Genomic DNA, 21,265 nt, shown 5'->3' on the forward strand with positions numbered 1-21,265 from the left:
CCATCCCTCCACCCCCCTCCCCTCTAGAACCCTCAGTTTGTTTTTCAGAGTCCATCGTCTCTCATGGTTCCTCTCCCCCTCCGACTTACTGTCCTTCATTCTTCCCCTCCTGCTATCTTCTTCTTTTTTTTTTCTTAACATATATTGCATTATTTGTTTCAGAAGTACAGATCCGTGATTCATCAGTCTTGTACAATTCACAGTGCTCAACATAGCACATACCCTCCCCAATGTCTATCACCCAGCCACCCCATCCCTCCCACCCCCCACCACTCCAGCAACCCTCCTCAGTTGTTTCCTGAGATTAAGAATTCCTCATATCAGTGAGGTCATATGATACATGTCTTTCTCTGATTGACTTATTTCACTCAGCATAACACCCTCCAGTTCCATCCACGTCGTTGCAAATGGCAAGATCTCATTCCTTTTGATGGCTGCATAATATTCCATTGTGTATATATACCACTTCTTCTTTATCCATTCATCTGTCGATGGACATCTTGGCTCTTTCCACAGTTTGGCTATTGTGGACATTGCTGCTATAAACATTGGGGTGCACGTACCCCTTCGGATCCCTACATTTGTATCTTTGTGGTAAATACCCAGTAGTGCAATTGCTGGATCGTATGGTAGCTCTATTTTCAACTGTTTGAGGAACGTCCATACTGTTTTCCAGAGGGGTTGCACCAGCTTGCATTCCCACCAACAGTGTAGGAGGGTTCCCCTTTCTCCACATCCCCGCCAACATCTGTCATTTCCTGACTTGTTAATTTTAGCCATTCTGACGGGTGTGAGGTGGTATCTCATTGAGGTTTTGATTTGGATTTCCCTGATGCCAAGCGATGTTGAGCACTTTTTCATGTGTCTGTTGGCCATCAGGATGTCTTCTTTGGAAAAATGTCTGTTCATGTCTTCTGCCCATTTCTTCATTGGATTATTTGTTCTTTGGGTGTTGAGTTTGATAAGTTCTTTATAGATTTTGGATACTAGCCCTTTATCTGATATGTCCTTTGCAAATATTTTCTCCCATTCTGTCGGTTGTCTTTTGGTTTTGCTGACTATTTCTTTTGCTGTGCAAAAGCTTTTTATCTTGATGAAATCCCAATAGTTCATTTTTGCCCTGGCTTCCCTTGCCTTTGGCGATCTTTCTAGGAAGAAGTTGCTGTGGCTGAGTTCGAAGAGGTTGCTGCCTGTGTTCTCCTTTAGGATTTGGATGGACTCCTGTCTCACGTTTAGGTCTTTCAACCATTTGGAGTCTATTTTTGTGTGTGGTGTAAGGAAATGGTCCACTTTCATTCTTCTGCATGTGCCTGTCCAATTTTGCCAACACCATTTGTTGAAGAGACTGTCTTTTTGCCATTGGACATTCTTTCCTGCTTTGTCAAAGATGAGTTGACCATAGAGTTGAGGGTCCATTTCTGGGCTCTCTATTCTGTTCCATTGATCTATGTGTCTGTTTTTGTGCCAGTACCATACTGTCTGGATGATGACAGCTTTGTAATAGAGCTGGAAGTCCGGAATTGTGATGCCGCCAGCTTTGCTTTTCTTTTTCAATATTCCTCTGGCTATTCGGGGTCTCTTCTGGTTCCCATACAAATTTTAGGATTATTTGTTCCATTTCTTTGAAAAAGGTGGATGGTATTTTGATGGGGATTGCATTGAATGTGTAGATTGCTCTAGGTAGCACTGACATCTTTACAATGTTTGTTCTTCCAATCCATGAGCATGGAACGTTTTTCCATTTCTTTGTGTCTTCCTCAATTTCTTTCATGAGTATTTTATAGTTTTCTGAGTACAGATCCTTTGCCTCTTTGGTTAAATTTATTCCTAGGTATCTTATGGTTTTGGGTGCAATTGTAAATGGGATCGACTCCTTGATTTGTCTCTCTTCTGTCTTGTTGTTGGTGTATAGGAATGCCACTGATTTCTGTGCATTGATTTTATATCCTGCTACTTTACTGAATTCCTATATGAGTTCTAGCAGCTTTGGGGTGGAGTCTTTTGGGTTTTCCACATACAGTATCATATCATCTGCAAAGAGTGAGAGTGTGACTTCCTCTTTGCCGATTTGGATGCCTTTGATTTCTTTTTGTTGTCTGATTGCTGTGGCTAGGACTTCTCATACTATGTTGAATAGCAGTGGTGAGAGTGGACATCCCTGCTGCATTCCTGACCTTAGGGGAAAAGCTCTCAGCTTTTCCCCTTTGAGAATGATATTCGCTGTAGGTTTTTCATAGATGGCTTTTATGATATTGAGGTATGTACCCTCTATCCCTATACTCTGAAGAGTTTTGATCAAGAAAGGATGCTGTACTTTGTCAAATGCTTTTTCTGCATCTATTGAGAGGATCCTATGATTCTTGTTCTTTCTTTTGTTAATGTATTGTATCACGCTGATTGATTTGCAGATATTGAACCAGCCTTGCAGCCCAGGGATAAATCCCACTTGGTCATGGTGAATAATCCTTTTAATGTACTGTTGGATCCTATTGGCTAGGATTTTGGTGAGAATTTTTGCATACATGTTCATCAAGGATATTGGTCTGTAATTCTCCTTTTTGATGGGGTCTTTGTCTGGTTTGGGGATCAAGGTAATGCTGGCCTCATAAAATGAGTTTGGAAGTTTTCCTTCCATTTCTATTTTTTGGAACAGTTTCAGGAGAATAGGTATTAATTCTACTTTAAATGTCTGATAGAATTCCCCTGGGAAGCCATCTGGCCCTGGGCTTTTGTTTCTTGGGAGATTTTTGATGACTATCTCAATTTCCTTAGTGGTTATAGGTCTGTTCAGGTTTTCTATTTCTTCCTGGTTCAATTTTGGTAGTTGATACATCTCTAGAAATGCACCCATTTCTTCCAGGTTATCTAATTTGCTGGCATAGAGTTGCTCATAATATGTTCTTATAATTGTTTGTATTTCTTTGGTGTTGGTTGTGATCTCTCCTCTTTCATTCATGATTTTGTTGATTTGGGTCCTTTCTCTTTTCTTTTTGATAAGTCTGGCCAGGGGTTTATCAATCTTGTTAATTCTTTCAAAGAACCAGCTCCTAGTTTCGTTCATCTGTTCTACTGTTCTTTTGGTTTCTATTTCATTGATTTCTCCTCTGATCTTTATTATTTCTCTTCCCCTGCTGGGTTTAGGCTTTATTTGCTGTTTTTTCTCTAGCTCCTTTAGGTGTAGGGTTAGGTTGTGTATTTGAGATCTTTCTTGTTTCTTGAGAAAGGCTTGTATTGCTATATACTTTCCTCTCAGGACTGCCTTTGCTGTATCCCAAAGATTTTGAACAGTTGTGTTTTCATTTTCATAGGTTTCCATGAATTTTTTAATTCTTCTTTAATTTCCTGGTTGACCCATTCATTCTTTAGTAGGATGCTCTTTAGCCTCCATGTATTTGAGTTCTTTCCGCCTTTCATCTTGTAATTGAGTTCTCATTTCAAAGCATTGTGGTCTGAAAATATGCAGGGAATAATCCCAATCTTTTGGTACCGGTTGGGACCTGATTTGTGACCTAGGATGTGATCTATTCTGGAGAATGTTCCATGGGCACTCGAGAAGAATGTGTATTCTGTTGCTTTGGGATGGAATGTTCTGAATACGTCTGTAAAGTCCATTTGGTCCAGTGTGTCATTTAAAGTCTTTATTTCTTTATTGATCTTTTGCTTAGATGATCTGTCCATTTCAGTCAGGGGGGTGTTAAAGTCCCCCACTATTATTGTATTGTTGTCAATGTGTTTCTTTGCCTTTGTTATTAATTGCCTTATATAATTGGCTGCTCCCACGTTAGGGGCATAGATATTTACAATTGTTAGATCTTCTTGTTGGATAGATCCTTTAAGTAGGATATAGTGTTCTTCTTCATCTCTTATTACAGTCTTTGTTTTAAAATCTAATTTGTCTGATATAAGGATTGCCACCCCAGCTTTCTTTTGGTGTCCATTAGCATGGTAAATGGTTTTCCACCCCCTCACTTTCAATCTGGGGGTGTCTTTGGGTCTAAAATGAGTCTCTTGCCGACAGCATATTGATGGGTCTTGTTTTTTAATCCAATCTGATAGCCTGTGTCTTTTGATTGGGGCATTTAGCCCATCTACATTCAGGGTAACTATTGAAAGGTATGAATTTAGTGCCATTGTATTGCCTGTAAGGTGACTGTTACTGTATATTGTCTGTGTTCCTTTCTGATCTATGCTGCTTTTAGGCTCTCTTTTTGCTTAGAAGACCTCTTTCAATATTTCTTGTAGGGCTGGTTTTGTGTTTGCAAATTCCTTTAGTTTTTGTTTGTCCTGGAAGCTTTTTATCTCTCCTTCTGTTTTCAATGATAGCCTAGCTGGATATAGTATTCTTGGCTGCATATTTTTCTCGTTTAGTGCTCTGAAGATATCATGCCAGTCCTTTCTGGCCTGCCAGGTCTCTGTGGATAGCTCTGTTGCCAATCTAATGTTTCTACAATTGTAGGTTACATATATCTTCTCCTGAGCTGCTTTCAGGATTTTCTCTTTGTCTCTGAGACTCGTAAGTTTTACTATTAGCTGTTGGGGTGTTGACCTATTTTTATTGATTTTGAGAGGGGTTCTCTGTGCCTCCTGGATTTTGATGCCTGTTTCCTTCCCCACATTAGGGAAGTTCTCTACTATTATTTGCTCCAATATACCTTCTGCTCCTCTCTCTCTCTTTCTTCTTCTTCTGGGATCCCAATTATTCTAATGTTGTTTCGTCTTATCGTATCTCTTATCTCTCGAATTCTGCCCTCGTGATCCTGTAGTTGTTTATCTCTCTTTTTCTCAGCCTCTTTATTTTCCATCATTTGGTCTTCTATATCGCTGATTCTTTCTTCTGCCTCATTTATCCTAGCAGTTAGTGCCCCCATTTTTGATTGCACCTCATTAATAGCCTTTTTGATTTCGACTTGGTTAGATTTTAGTTCTTTTATTTCTCCAGAAAGGGTTTCTCTAATAACTTCCACGCTTTTTTCAAGCCCAGCTAGTATCTTTAAAGTCATGATTCTGAACTCTAGGTCCGACATCGTACTAATGTCCGTATTGAGTAGGTCCCTGGCAGACGGTACTACCTCTTGTTCTTTTTGCTGAGGTGATTTTTTTCGTCTTGTCATTTTGTCCAGAGGAGAACAGATGAATGAGAGAACAGAATGCTAACAGGTTAACAACGTCTCCAGCGAATATACTCTATACAAATCAGAAAAGATCTGAAACCAGGGGACAAGAAAGGGAAAGAAAGAAGAGAAAAAAAAAAAGGAAAAAGAAAAAGATAAAAACAAACAAAAACAGAACAAAACAAAAAAAACAGAATATGATCAAATATGATCAGGCTAGTGCATAGATCAGTGCCACACACTAGCTTTTGGGCATATTTTGGTCTGTTAGAAGAAAGTGCCTGCTAAAATTTTAAAGGAAGAAAGACTTATATATGTACAAAATAAGGGTTGATACAATGAATGGATGGCAGATGACTGTAAAGATGTAAATTATAAAAGATTTTATAAAAGGACTTGATAAGTTGTTTTTAAAAAGACAGAAGAAGATTTAAAAAGAAAAAGAAAAAAAAAGGGAGAGAATGTGATCAGGCAGGAGACTAGAACAAAGCCATACACTAGTGATTTAGGGTATATTTTGATCTGTTAGAAGAAATTGTATCTCAAAATTTTAAAGAGAGAACAACTTATATATATATACGCCAAAAATAAGGGTAAGTACTATGAAGGGATAAAAATATGACTCAAAAAATGAAAAATAAAAAATGTTTTCTTAAAAAAGGGATTGATAAGATGTTGTTTGAAAAAGGGAAAAAGAAAAATTCAAAAAAAGAAACAGTTAAAAAAATTAACTTTGAAAAACTAATGAATTATGGTAAAAAAGCCATGAATTCTATGTGCAGTATTCCCGTAGCACTGGAGTTCTCCTGTTCTCCTTGATCCATAAACTTGGTCTTGGCTTGCTGGCTGTTCATGCTGATCTTCTGGGGGAGGGGCCTGTTGCTGTGGTTCCCAAATGTCTTTGCCGGAGGCGGAATTGCCCCGCCCTTGTGAGTCCGGGCTAAGCAAGCTGCTCGGGTTTGCTCTCAGGAGCTTTTGTTCCCTGCAAGCTCTGGTACAGCTTTGGAGGACCAGGGTGAAAATGGTGGCCTCCCAATCTCCGCCCGGAGGAGCTGAGAACTCGGGGCCCCGCTCCTCAGTGTGCCCCCAGAGAAAAGCAGTCACTCCCATCTCCCTGGTCTCCGACCGCACTCCGTGCTCACCCAGCCTGTGATCGAGTGTTTCTATGTCTGGCACCCGACCCCGTGTGGAGTCTCCAAACCCAGCAGATCCCTGCGGTGCGCTTCCGTGCCGCTCCTCCCAGGGGAGGAAGGGGAGTCTCCCCAGCTCTGCCGCTTGTTGGGTCCCTGCTGGAGGAGCATCAGCCCGACTGGGCCGCGGATCACAGTTTATGGCAACCCTGAGCTGAGAGCCCATGCCTCGGCTCCGTCTCTGCAGCCGGCTTCCCTGCTCCGATACCTGGGAGCTCTGCCGCACTCAGGCACCCCCGGTCTTTCTGTGACCCCGAGGGTCCTGAGACCACACTGTCCCACGAGGGTTCCACCCCCCGCTTAGCCACTGGAGCGACGTCCCTCCGCAGAGCCGCCTTCTAAAAGTTCCGATTTTGTGCTCCGCGGCTCTATCACTTGCCAGAAGCGGCCGACGGAGGCCCCCTCCCCCGCCATCTATCCTCCCAAATATCGCCTCGCATTCACTTCTCCGCACGTCCTACCTTCCAGAAAGTGGTCGCTTTTCTGTTCAGAGTGTTGTTACTATTCTTATCTTCGATCTCCTGTTGAGTTCGTAGGTGTTCAGAATGGTTTGATCCCTATTCAGCTGAATTCCTGAGACCAGACGAAATCCAGGTCTCCTACTCCTCTGCCATCTTGCTCCACCCTTCGTTTTGTTTTTTTAAGATTTTATTTATTTATTTGACAGAGAGAGAGAGAACGAGAGCAGGAACACAAGCAGGGGGAGCGGGAGAGGGAGAAGCAGGCTTCCCACGGAGCAGGGAGCCTATCGTGGGGCTTGATCCCAGGACCCTGGGATCATGACCTGAGCCGAAGGCAGATCCTTGAAGACTGAGCCACCCAGGCGCCCCTCTAAGCTTCATTTGTTGTTGAATTCATTTTATCAGGTACCTATGTTGTTTCAGAAGCTCTACCAGTTGATGAATGAGATACTGCATATGTCAGGGTTCTTCTGTATCTAGCCGGAAATAAATGCTCTAAACAAGAGTTCAACTGAAGAGAATTTAATGAAAGGACAACTTCCGGAGTTGTGAACAGGGTTAAGATTATTAGCAAAGCATGGTGAAAGGCGCAGAACTAGCAACAGCAGGAAGCTCTTACTACCCCAGGCCGAAAGGAGCAAGAGATGCCATGAAGGGGTGATTTTGCTTAGAGGGGAGAGGGAAGCAGGAAGGGAGTCTGTCTGATCTCCTGCCAGTGACCCCCATTTGCCAAACTCTACAGGAAACCATGGGGCCTGGGAGGCAGGTGATGTGATCTGGGAGGGCTAGGCTTTTAGAGTTTCCAACAGCCTGGGGAAGGATAGAGGATGGATCTCTGGACTGATCCTCTGGTGGAGGGTGGCCACTGGCAGAATGAACAACATTGACATCTGCCCTGCCTTCAGAGAGCTCCAGACTTGTTAGAGCAATCATATGAGCAGGTGCGCTCGGGTAGTGGAGAGGTAGAGCCTTAGCCAGGAGGACGTCTTGGCTAAGCCTATGCGGGGGCTTGGGTGTGTAGAAGTGAAGGCCTTTCTCAATGGTCATCTTCATAAATCAATATGTATGAGCTCATGGGTGGAAGGTGCAAAGGAATAAGGAAGATATTGTTATCCAAACCAAGGGGCACAGACAAATGAAGAAAAGGATGGTATCTCCTGGGTGAGAAGAAAAGTCAGATGACAAAAATAGTAGATAAATGAAGGGGTGGGAGTCAGTAGGTGTCAACCATGAGCAGGTGGTAGAGGGTGAAGTAAAAGGATAATATTCTTATCATTACAGTCCTTTTCCAAATGAACTAATAAGTCAGATGGTTGGAATAGGTAGTTCTTTGAGTACTGGTCAGACTCAGATGCCTGCCAAACCATGGCAATCTTACTCAAACTGGCTATTGTTACAAATTTCATTGGAAAACTTCACATGGAGTTTAAGTCTGCAAATTGAAGGTTAGGGCTTAAAATGTACAGTCTTAGAGTCCCTTACTGTACTTTTAAACTGTGTGCAGAATCTGAAAATAGTGGATAAAATAGCTTGGACTATCATCCCTCCCAATTTCAGCTCAAAGCTAAGAAGTAGGTGAATTGGGAAGATAGAACTTCTTCTCATGAAATAGTTTATTCAGTTCCTCTTGATATCTATAGGAAAGTAGATATGGCCCTATAAACATGATATACCGGATGTATGTTTAAATCTGTGAATGTAAATTTTTATCAGAAATGCCTTCCTGGATATGTATACCTAATTCCTCGGTATCCATTTCCTAAGTGGTACAAACCAGGGTCTGGAACATCCTCCTTTTAGGGCAAAGTGGGCATGCCAGTTGGCCAACCATGGCTTGATGATACAACAAACCACTTGACAATTTATTCCCAGAAGAAAAGGGGCTGTGGTTCAGATGTAGGCTGACCCAACTTAAGAGCGGTGGTAGGTCTGTTTGATGCTATCTTAAAGAGAAGCACTGAGCAGAAATATGAATAGCATGGCTAGATTTAAATCCACAAGAAATTATGGGGCGCCTGGGTGGCTCAGTTGTTAAGCGTCTGCCTTCAGCTCAGGTCATGATCCCAGGGTTCTGGGATCGAGCCCCACATTGGGCTTCCTGCTCCGCGGGAAGCCTGCTTCTCCCTCTCCCACTCCCCCTGCTTGTGTTCCCTCTCTCGCTGTGTCTCTCTCTGTCAAATAAATAAATAAAATCTTTTAAAAAATAAAAAATAAATAAATCCACAAGAAATTATAACAGTGAAAGAGACTTCCCCAAACTTGGTCCTGAGGATGGCGCCTGCTGGGACGATGACTCATTTCTGCATCCCTGAGGTCATGGGTATGGCCACTTTTCATGCATAACCAGTGATGATGTATGAGTAGGTATAACAATGTCTCAGAGACATGCCAAGGTTGTGCCCCATTGTCTGGTATTCAGGGAAGATAAGTCCAGATACATTTCTAAAGGCTTTCATTATTAGTGGTGTTAAACTCCTACCACAATCATCAGTGAAATCCTGGTTGCTGAGACTATCTGGTAAACCAAAGGAGCATTTTTGCACTTTCTTGCTATCATTAAGAAACATCTATTCTCAGCACAGTTTTCCCATAGGTGTTCAGGATTTTGCAGGGGGGGGGGGGTTCTCTTTTGTTACAATTTCAAATTTAAAGAAATGTTGCAGGAAGAGTACAGGGATATTTCCATATACCCTTTACCCAAACCCACCGATTATTTACATTTTTCTCCATTTGCTTTATTATTCTGTGTATTTATTTATGTGGGTGTGTTTGATATAGGCATGTATATTGCTTATTTTCTGACCAGATGAGGGTAAATTGGACATTGTACCTCATTATTCTTTAAACTAGTGTGCATTTCCTAAGACCAAGGTCATTTTCTTATATGCCATAGTACAATTATCCAAAGCAGGCATTTTTTTTTTTTAAGATTTTACTTATTTGACAGAGAGAGAGAGAGAGAGAGACAGCGAGAGAGGGAACACAATCAGGGGGAGTGGGAGAGGAAGCAGGCTTCCTGCTGAGCAGGGAGCCCGATGCGGGGCTCCATCCCAGGACCCTGGGATCATGACCTGAGCCTAAGGCAGATGCTTAACGACTGAGCCACCCAGGCACCCCCCAAAGCAGACATTTTAACACTTGTAATATTATTATCTAAATTTTGTCAATCATCACAATAATATTCCTTTATAGCTTTTTTTTTCCTAGTCTAGAATCCTATTCAGGATCCTGCATTGCAATTTAGTTGTCATGCCTTGTGTTGGTGCCCACCGGTCAAAAACATACAAGGAACACATCCATCGTCCAACAAATTTGGGTTGGTTGATACTTGCTTCAGTTTCTGTATTGGACCCTGACAAAAGCAGTTTGGTGCTTAGTGCCCTCCTGCCTTTGATAGTGTTTGAATCCATGGCTTTATTTTCCCAAAAGTCTTCAGAGTCCACCACAGGTGTGCAGTTGGAGAGGGAGACTTGCTTCTGAGTGTTTCTCCATCTGTAGTCACTCTTCTGTGGACACATCACTTACAGGGCAGCTAAGCATACATTAGAGACTGGGGCCTGATGGGGAGGCCCGGCTAAGGGAGCAGGGATTGGGGAACCGGGGGTCTGCCCTTTCCCTTGGGGTTGCTGGCCACCCTATTCGAACTGAACCTTTCCAGGATGGCTTGTGTTTTGAGTTGATCCAGTTTTGTGGAAAGCCTTCAAGCTGTGCATCTGTGCATCCATCTGCCCCCTCTGTGATCTGCAACCGCCCTGGGGGGGGGGTGGGGGGGTGGGGGGGGTGGGGAAGGGGTGGTGGTGGGAGCCTGCAGAGTGTTCACTCTTAGGGCAGCGTGGCCCTCTTGTGGCAGACGGTTATATACCCTGGGGGAAAGGATGGCCTATAAAAGGAGAGCAAGCAGAGGAATCAAGATGTTAGAGCAGGAAATCAGTTTGCTGGGGCTGCCATAACAAAGTAACACAGACTGTGTGGCTTAAAGAGCAGAGATTTATTTTCTCATAGTTCTGGAGTCTAGAAGTCTGAGATGGAGGGGTTGGCAGAGTATTTCTCCGGAGGCCTCTCTCCTTGGCTCGCAGATGGCCACCATCTCCCTGTGTCCTCACATGTCTTCCCTCTGTGAGTGTCTGTGTCCTAATCTACTCTTCTTATAAGGACACCAGTCACATTGGATTAGGGCCCACTCGTATGACCTCATTTTACCTTATTTACCTCTTTAAAGGCCCTATCTCCAAATATAGTCTCATTCCTAGGCCCTGGGGATCAGGACTAAAACGTGAATTGTAGAGGACACAATTCAGCCCCTAACAAGCAGAAAGCTCTCAGAGAGTCTTCTGCTCAAATCCATCGTTTTAGAAAGCAGGTTAAGTGAATTGTTCAAGGCCACACAACTAGAAAACAGCAGAGACAGAATGTTCTCCGCTACCCTTTGTGTCTGGAAAAAGCCCAAAGCGAACTGAGGATGTATCCAAACTGAAAGAGAAAGCTCAAAACTGTAGAGTATGAAATTGGCTAAAAGGCAAGTATCTATGCCTATTTACTCAGGCTTTTAAAAGAGTTGTTCAGTGAATAAAAATGTTAATTAAAACATTTAAGAAGAGTTATATATTTAAACAACTTTAAATGGAAATAAGATGCAATGAACATAAAACCTGATACATGACACTAATACTGGATTATATACATATGATTATTTTTATATGACTGTAATCACCATGCATCTGGTCTTTTGTCTTCCTGCTCCCCTTCACGTTTGTTATAAATATTTTCATTTATATCATCATGTCTTCCACGTGATTAAATTGTTCGATGGTTATAGACCATTTTCTCGTGTTGTTACTGCACAGTTGGCTAAACCATTTTCCTCTCTGTCCCTCTCTCTCTTTGCTGTTATGCATATATATGGCTATAAAGTAAAGCACGTAATATTTATTAAATGCGTACACTGCAAAATGCTTAACATATAAGATGATCACACTTTTCATAAGTGTTTTTGAAAGTAATTTCAAACTTTCTCAGAAAAATTGCAATAGTACAACACCCATATGTCCTTTACCACAATGGAACTGTTGTTACTATTTTGCCTCATTTCCTATCTCATTCTCTCTCCAAGATTTTTATATTGATGTTTCTGTTTGTATTTATACATGCCATGCTTTTCAGGATCTTTTGAGAATAAGTTGTGTACATCATGTGTTTTACTCCTTGATCATTCAGAATGTATTTTCCAAGAATAAAGATATCATTTTATTTAACTGGTATAGTCATAAACTTCAGTACATTTAACGTTGATAAAATTCTTTTATCTAACTGTCCATATTCCAATTTTGTCAAGGGATCTAGTGATGACCTATAAAGGTCATTTTCTTTTCCTCCAGTGCAGGATGGAATCTATGATTGGTATTGCATGTAGATGTCATGTCTCCCTAGTTTCCCTTAATCTGGAACATTTGTCTAGTCTCTCTTTTTCTTTTATGATATTAGCATTTTGAAAGAATATCATCGCCTTCTATTTTTATTAATAGCATATTTCTTATTTTGGGTTTGTGTGGATGTTTCTTTATGGTTAGATTCAGGCTAGATATTCAGGTTATGTGGGCCAGAATAAGAGAGGCCGTAATCTCAGACAAACCAAAAAACTCTTGAGAGTAAAAGAGGGTGCTGCTTATTCTTACTCTGAGATAAAGTCATAAACGTGGATCATCTCAGGCAAGCTAGAATGTATCATGATGCTTTTCACGTAAGTGATTATTTCCATTTTACGGTGTCCATGCCGAAACCTGACTGGTTAAGTCACTTGTCAAAGTGGTGGGACCAGAACCTAACCTCGGGGCTTTCTGACTCTCACAACACCCATTTCCCAGCCCCAGCCCCAAACTAGTGCCATTCACCTGCACTTAGGGTACCTCTTCCATATCTGATCATTCATCAAGCCCTGTGGAATCTATCCTGACTATCTCTTGAATTAACAAATTCGTTCAGCAATGGTTTCTTCCTCATGTGTATGATCTCCATTCCTACTGAATAATCTCCCACCAGTGGGGTAGTCATGAGGATTGTTGACAAATATGCCCACTCTTGCTCCTTCCAGGTCCATGCTTTTCTTAGAGTACTTGATGTTAGGTGGGGCTGTATGACTTACTTTTACCGGTTTGATGTGATGGGGTGGAAATTTTACAAGCCAGAGTTTGCTCCCACGTTTCCTCTATGATGACCAGCAATGTTTCAGATGGTGGGAGCTCTGATAGCCTTTATGTTATGCAGAGAGGATGATATGAAGCAGAGGCCCCCGTGGACCTTACTTGGACAGGCATGTACCATGAGGGATAAATAAACCTTGTTGTTTCAAGCCCCTCAGACTGCAGGATTGTTTGTTATCGCAGTAGAGACTAGACCAAATGGGCTGAATCACCAACCAAAAAAATGTTTTTAATTTTAATATTTTTAATCAAACTAATATAGAAACATATTTTTAAAGTCTAGTAACACCACAAACTTTAATTTTTATAATGAAAAAGAATTGCCTTCTGTCCTGTTCCTTCCCTCTCTGCTCTACTCTATCCCTCTGAACTCCCCCATTAAATTCATTGAAACAATCTGAACCCCTACTATGTGCCAGACACTAATCAACTGCTGGGAGATAGGATGATTCACACATGACACCTGCTTTTAAGTAGCTCACATGCTAGTAGTGGGAGGGAAGGACTTGAGCTGAGGCTATGAAGGTAAGCACAAAGTACAAAGTGGTAAGTTATACATTAAAGTTATGTACATTTTTAACCCCTGGTGTTTAAAACTATATTAAATACTCTATAACTCTTATTCTAATAAGTTAATACTGTTATTCCTTGGTTTATCAATTGTAGATTTTATGTATTACCTTTCCCCTATGAAGGATGATGAATCTTTTTACACATATACCCTTCTCACCACCATCTCCATTCTTCTAATTATTTATATCAGAAATTTTAGATAAATCAATAGTAAGTGTTTCATCAACAGGACCATGTATATATGGTTTTTCCATTGAGTCAAGTTGATACTTATATTGCATTCCCTCCTCGATTTTTTGTTTTTCCTGGAGTTACTAATTGCTTTGTTTTTTGTTTGCTTATTTGTCTAGACCCTTGTCATTAATCTCCTCAAACTTTTTAAGAGAAATACTTAACTTCCTTCAAGGCTCATTTCTGCATGCTAAAAGGCTTCAGTTACTTTGTCAGTTTCTTTTTTTTCCTTAGCGACTTAGACTAGAAGAGAATCTTAGTAGCCAATGAAGCCACATACTATAAGAAAAGTGGAGTATAGTAAATCAATACATTTCAATAACTGGCATGAATTAACAATTTTTTTCCAGTTTTAGTGAGATATAATTGACATACAACACTGTGTAAGTTAAGGTGTACAGCATAATAATCTGACTTACACACATTGTGAAATGATTGCTACAATAAGTTTAGTTAACATCCATCATCTTTTTTTTTTTTAAAGATTTTATTTACTTATTTGACAGAGAGAGACACAGTGAGAGAGGGAACACAAGCAGGGGGAGTGGGAGAGGGAGAAGCAGGCTTCCCGCTGAGCAGGGAGCCTGATGAGGGGCTCTATCCCAGAACCCTGGGATCATGACCTGAGCTGAAGGCAGATGCTTAACGACTGAGCCACCCAGGCGCCCCAATTCCTAAATTTTTCTGAGAGTCTCTCGCATGAACCAGCTTGTTTTTCTGCCCCAGTCCCCTCTGTGGAACGTAGGTTTCACATGTCTTCACTCTGCTATGTCAGTTGCCACTAATGTCTCTGTTGAGCCTTCTGAAAATTTGTTGGCACATCTTGTCCACTGTGATCTTTTCCTCCTTATTTTTGTGGAGTTTTTAATTTAAGAATAAATTCTTTGCTGCCATTTTTGGTAGGGCTTGGGGGGAATGGGTGGAGATGATGCTCATGTTCCATCCACTGCTCAGCCCTTCCTTCAGAACTTTCCTTTTTGGGAGCCTTCCTGCCAGGCTCTCCTCAGTTCAGGCTCACTATATTCATGGAGCACATGGCTCACTCCACTGCACTTCACACCATTTGTTCTCACACCTTATTTATGCTGTTCTGCCTGAAGTTCTAACTTCTCTCTACCCACACACTACTTACTGCTGCTTCCTAAGTAAAACCACAGCATTTTCGTAGGATCTCTATTTTAGAACTTATCCAAGATTTCCTTGTGTCTTAATTTGTTGAGTCTCCTTGAGACTATGCTTTGTGAGTAGGTATTTTCTGTTTGTTCCATTGGATTATTGAAATAATATTTTTTTCCTTTGTTATGTTTCTGGGATGTCTGTTTTTCAAATAGGATTACTATGTGTGGTAGACTGGGTTGCTGGTCCCAGTTTTTCACTCCAGTATGAAAGTTACACACCCACACTGTTGCCATGGCCCAGGGTGGGGGGCCATGCCTCTTCCCTGACTTTTGACTTTGGTTATGGCCATGTGATTTGCTTTGACAAATGGGATGTTAGCGGACAGGATGCAAACAAAGGCTTGGAATGAGATTGTATGGCGGAGCTCACTCTTGTCCTTCTGTCATTGCTAGTTCTAGGGGGATGAGAGACATTTGGAGCAGAACTCTCCCAGCTGATTGGAAGACCTGTAGCTTGAAGGAGAGCTATCCAGTTGACTTGCAGACCTGGGAGTGTATTGCTAGATATTCCTTCTTGTATGCCACTTAGTTTTGGGGCCAGTTTGTTCTGTAGCAATAGCTGACTGATACATGATGTCAAAGGAAATGAATGCTTATATAACCTTTGTTCTGTGTTGGTTTTGCTCTCTAGGAAGCCTGAAACCAATTTACCATGCCATCACCATGATATATGTGTATCTACAAAAAATACTAATGTGGCTCTCCTTGATTTGATCATGAAATCTATTTTTAAATGGTTTAAGAAAGTAGAACAATAATCATACCACCACCACAACTTTGGACCTTACCTTGGATTCATTCTAGACTAAATTCATTCCATTATCTTACAGTCTTTTTGGAGAAATAATAAACCCATCAAAGATCTGCGTCATACTCTTGATCTTTTATAACTATGACTTTAATTTGTAGTATAATTATGTAATTTTGTGCAATCTTTATAGTTGTTAATCATACGGTACTGCCAATCCTTATTTTTAGGAAAACAGCCCTTTTGATAATGATTTTTAAATTGGAGATATGACAAAATATTTATACGTTGGAACATTTTCATCAAATGCTATTAGTTTCTTTCAACACCCACAACTTACTTTTAAGTTTGTTAAAGCCTAGCTTTGTTATTTCTGTAATACAAATTAAAATGAAACATAGTGTCAAAAAATTCTTTCATATTCTCTAATTGAGAGTTGGCCAATTTATTAAATCTTTTAAGCTGTAAGGTTTTTTTTCTTTAGTTCAAAGAATCAATTATGCCAATATTTTGATGGGGCTCTACTGGTTTCTCCTACTACAGAAAGGATGTCAGAATCCCTGAGAACAAGGGCAATGTTACCAGTGATAACCGTGCATCTGTTTGTTAAGTTATTGTACAGAGAATGTTTTCTCACAAATATGCATAGGTGTTAGTAAGAACTCGCTTGCAGCACGCATCACAGTTTTTCCGAGATGGGCCATTTATTTTGCATCCGTGGTTAAGAACCCCTAACAAAAGGATTCCTAAATGTCATGTTGTAATTATGCAAAAGCACTGCTCAAGTAATCAGGGAAAAAATGGTATTGTCGAAAAGGTCTATAACTGAGAGTTTGACGGAAAGAGAGGAGACAAAGCGAGAGGTCCTCGGGCTCTTGAGCTAGTCCAAGTTTAACAAGCTCCCTTGGGCTTCCTTCACATTTCCCAGAGGAAGCAGTCATGCCTCTCTTGTCCTCCTGACCCTCCATTCAATCATAAAGCAACAGGCTTTAACAATCACAGAACAAAAACCTCATTGCCCAATTTAACCTTCCAACCCCCAGAGCTCTATGGTCCGCTAATCCGGCGCACAAAAGCAGGCCCACTGCTCTTTTATTCTTCCGGAGGCTGGGCCCAGTGTTGAGCTCAACAGCTGACCAGCTCTGGAACGTCCCAGCAGCGTGCCGGCGGGGGGGCCCCCGATGTTTATTTAGCGGCCAGCCGCCTGGGCGCACGGCCTCTGGGAGCCGGCTTCGCGCGCGCTCGCCTGCACAGGAGCCATGTACCGGCGCAGCTACGTCTTCCAGACCCGCAAGGAGCAGTACGAGCTCGCCGACGAGGCGCCGCGCGCCGCCGAGCCCGACAGCCCGGTGGAGGGCCGGGTGGCGGCGCCCAGCCTGGCGGCGCTGCAGGGCCTCGGCGAGCGCGTGGCCGCCCACGTCCAGCGGGCACGCGCGCTTGAGCAGCGCCACGCGGTCCTCCGGCGGCAGCTGGATGCCTTCCAGCGCTTGGGCGAGCCGGCCGGCCCGGAGGACGCCCTGGCCCGCCACGTCGAGGGCAACCGCCAGCGCACCCGGGACCTGGCGGCCGAGCGCGCGCGGCTGGAGCGCCAGGGCGCGGAGGCGCAGCGCGCCCTCGACGAGTTCCGCAGCAAGTAAGCGGCGGCCGCGCGCGCGGGGGGCGGGGTGCGGGGGGGGGGAACGGAGGCAGGGCGTGGGCGGTCGCCTGGCGACCCAGGACTTCGTCCCCGCAGGGGGCGCGTGCACGCGCGTTGCCTCTCCCTCACCCGGGACCCCTTCCCTTCCGATGGCACTTCGCAGTTTAAATGAAGTGGTATCATGTACTTCTAATGTGCTTTAAAAGTTCGGTCTAATTTACATGCAATAAAATGCACAAGTTTGGGGGCGCCTGGCTGTCTCAGTTGTTAGAGCATGCCCCTCTTGATCTGGTGGTTGTAAGTTCGAGCCCCACATTTGGCGTGGAGAATACTTAAAATCTTTTAAAAAATGTACACGTGTTAAGTGCATAGTTCAATGAGTTTTGACAATGCACGTACCCATGTAACTACCCAAACAAGCAGGGTATTTCCACCACCCCAGAAAGTTCCCTCCTGTCCTTTCCCAGTCACCCTGCACCCCTCCCCCACAAAAAAACCTGGAGGCACCCAGTGTTCTGAGTACTGTCACCATAGATTAATTTTGTGTGTTCTGGAATTTCACAAAAATGGAATCTTACAGATGTGCTCTTATATGTCTGCATCCTTTTGCACAGCACAGTATTTTTGAGATGGATCCATGTTATTTGATCCTCACAGCCTTATCCTGTAATGGACGGTACTGGTGTTTTGCAGATGAGGAAACTAAGGCTTCGACAGTGTCAAGATTTGGGGCAAGGTCACTCAGCTAGTGCCTCACTGCATTGGGATGGAATTCAGGTCCTGGGCATGCTAAGTCTAATCATCTTTACTGCATCGCAGCAAGTTTGGGGAGTGAGGAAGTGTGGCAGGAGGGGAAGGCAGAAAACACTGAGTGCATTAGCCAGCAAATTAACATCATGGGCACCTGGAGCTAGCATGCCAGATGGAGAAACACTTCAGTTGTCCTAGCTGAGGGTGAGGGAGCTGGGCTATTTATGTACCCACTCACCTTTCTGTCAGAGGTTGAGGGCTGCCCCAGGGGCACTGACTCTGCCCTGTCCAGCCTGCCCTGCCCACTGGCCCAGAGCAGGCCCAGCTGATACCTGGACATTATTTCAATGTGTGTCCTCTAGTCTTGCTACTTGAAGTGTGGTCCATGGACCAGCAGCGTTGCCATCACCCAGGAGCTGGTTAGAAATGGAGTTAAGCTTGAAATTTCAGAAATCCTGGTCCAGAGCATGGTCCCGTTTTCCACAGACTGAATAAGAAGATAAGATCACCTGAAGAACTTAAAAAGAAAAACGGATGCTCAGCAATCCTCCCAGGTTATAATGCACGTGCTCTTTTACTCTGCAGGGGCCACTTCAAGGAATTCATTCTTTGATGCTCCAGCAGGCATAAAATGGCATGCCCGTATTGCAGTGTGATCTGCAATAGCAAAAGCCTGGAACGAACCTAAATGCCTATTCATAGATAGTCAGGTTATCAAATTGTGCTTCATTTATGCAATGGAATGCTACGCAATTGTAAAACAAGGCAATAGTGTGTTACTATCATTTACTTTAAAAAGAAGGGGGAGAAGAGTAAAATTTTTTGCTTGCATAAGGAAAAAGAGAACACAAGCAGACACATGCAAAAACCCAGTAACACTGGTTACAGGTGGAGGACCGGGGAGTAGGAACTGGGCAATGGGAGCAGAGGAGACTTTTAATGGAATAGTTTTTTATGTAATAAAAAAAAATTGTCTAACCACGTAAGAGATTTATTCATTTAAAAGTTATATAAATTAATTTAAAAATACAGATGTCCAGGCCCCACCCTGGAATTCAGGTGTGGCCCAGAAATGTTAAGTTTTATGAGCTCCACTGGTAATTCCAATGAAAAACCAGGTTTGGGGACTCCTGGTCTAGGGTAGCCAGAGGGTCTTCTGCAAACATGCTCTATGTCTGAGTCCCACATTCTTGATCTGAATCATGGGCAGGTTATTCAACAAAATGTACTGAGCATGTTTATCAGATCATACTCATTGATTTCATTCCTTTTTTTTTTTAAGATTTATTTATTTGAGAGAGAGAGAAAGTGAGAGACAGAGCAGGAGTGGAGGGGGAGGGGAAGGGGCAAGGGCAGGGGCAGAGGGAGAGGGAGAAGCAGACTCCCTGATGAGCAAGGAGCCCAATGCAGGGCTTGATCCCAGGATCCTGGAATCATGACCGGAGCTGAAGGCAGACGTGTAACCGACTGAGCCACCCCGGCGCCCCTCATTGATTTCATTCCTATTTCATTATGGGTTTGATCCATAGAAACATATTTGGAGCTGGAAGAAGGGATCTGGAAATCCACCTGTTACCGCCCTTCATGGGAAAACTGAGGCTTGGGGAGGGCCTGTGGGTGGCAGGACTTGAATTTGGGTTTTCTCACTCTATGCCTTCTAGACCATTGTGTCTTGGAGAGGATCCATTCTTGGATTCCTGTGGAGTGAGACCCAGAGATAGGATCTCATTCAAATGAAGCATGTGTTTTCTAAAGCAAAGGGAAGCGTGCACTGCTTCAGACACCAAGGGCAGCTCTGTGGGCCAGCAGGAAACCCTAGATCCCCAAATGGTCTTTACCTAGGCATTAGGCCCCAGTGATTTGGCTGGGCCGGCGTGACTCTCTTGAGCCCCTCATTGAAGGAATGGCCATGTTGAGTTTTCCTGGTCTTTTCCTAATTTCACTTGGTTCTGAGTTAGATGTCATAGCTATGTCTTCAGCTCTGTGATATATTTAGTAATTCCCATTAATTTATTCCCTCCCATTGCCCCCTTGGAGATACTTTGATATTCTGACTGAGGTATTGGGATTTGAAAATGATTATGAAAATCATACCCATCCACAAGCATGGGTACACACTTAACAGCAAGTTTGGTTTACATCCCAGAGGTGAGCTGATGGCTAGCCAAAGCCAGGTGAAAATAATGCAGAAGTGGGAGGGTATATGCAGCCTTGATAGGCATATTCTCTATTTGGATAGTTGAATAATTTCAAAATCAGGTTTTCAGCACATCAGGCAAAGACTAAATAAAACAAGAATGAAATAAAAACAAAACTACCAAAATATATTGATGAATACAGTCAATTGTCTAAATTGTTAAAAACCAAAAATAATTATGCAAAACAATCAGGTAATTGAAGCCAACGTGTTTTTTCACTTTACGAATTCTTATCATGACTTCTTTATAATGAAATCACTTGTCTATAATATCTAGACTTGTCTTTAAAGCATGAAAATTACCCACGGTAACATGTTATTGCATTATTTATCAAACATGTTTTTAAGCTACAGAAATTCTTAGATGTTTCTAGCAGGAGAGAGCAATGAGAAAATTTGGAATTTGTTAACAGTTTTATTCTCAAAGCTAACTAGCTAGTAAAAAATAATTTCTGGCTCCATTAGAGCCACACACAAAAGAAACTGCTAAATGTGACATCTTGGTGGGAAATGTAAAGCTTTGCCTACTGGTTATAACTGAGCTTCTTAGGTGACTTTAGAGCTGGGAGCATGCACAGCACACATATTCCTAATTAGTCTTCCCTGAAGTCAGGACTCTCTAATTCTGCTAGAAAACCAGCTGCGTGGTTTTCTAGCACCTCTTTCGGTACTTGACTTGAGCCCATGGCATGGGTGTGCAAGGGCTCTGAAAGCTATGCTCTGTGGGTTGGGCTGAGGGCTAATTAGGATTAGTTTCAACCACAAATGGCATAAACTCCAAAGTGACATTGGCTTACCCAGGATGGATTTCTCTCTTGCTCAAGGTCTGGCCTAGCAAGCAGCTCAGCATGCCACTCTATAGTATTTGAGGCTCAGATGTCTGTGCCTGGCCTTCAGGGAAGCAACATCTATGTTTCAGGGGCAGGATGGAGGAAAGGATGCAGAAGGACATACCCACATCATCTCTTATCAAAGATATTTGGAGACTGCCAC

At 42.7% G+C, this 21,265-nt stretch overlaps 1 protein-coding gene across 2 annotated transcripts in view; it reads left to right on the plus strand.

Annotated features, from left to right (window-relative positions):
* Positions 1–21,265, plus strand: part of BFSP1 (beaded filament structural protein 1) — a 72,477-nt gene that overhangs the window by 17,053 nt on the left and 34,159 nt on the right. The window contains exon 2 of one of the 2 annotated variants that reach the window (XM_027623109.2): positions 16,733–17,322. The exons of the other annotated variant lie outside the window; for it this stretch is intronic. Coding sequence (XP_027478910.1) covers positions 16,949–17,322 — 374 coding nt within the window. The 5' untranslated portion in view covers positions 16,733–16,948. The remainder of the gene's footprint in view (positions 1–16,732; positions 17,323–21,265) is intronic. 2 annotated transcript variants of the gene reach the window in all.

Source organism: Zalophus californianus, chromosome 8, assembly GCF_009762305.2.
Source record: "Zalophus californianus isolate mZalCal1 chromosome 8, mZalCal1.pri.v2, whole genome shotgun sequence".
NCBI classification, from domain to species: domain Eukaryota; kingdom Metazoa; phylum Chordata; class Mammalia; order Carnivora; family Otariidae; genus Zalophus; species Zalophus californianus.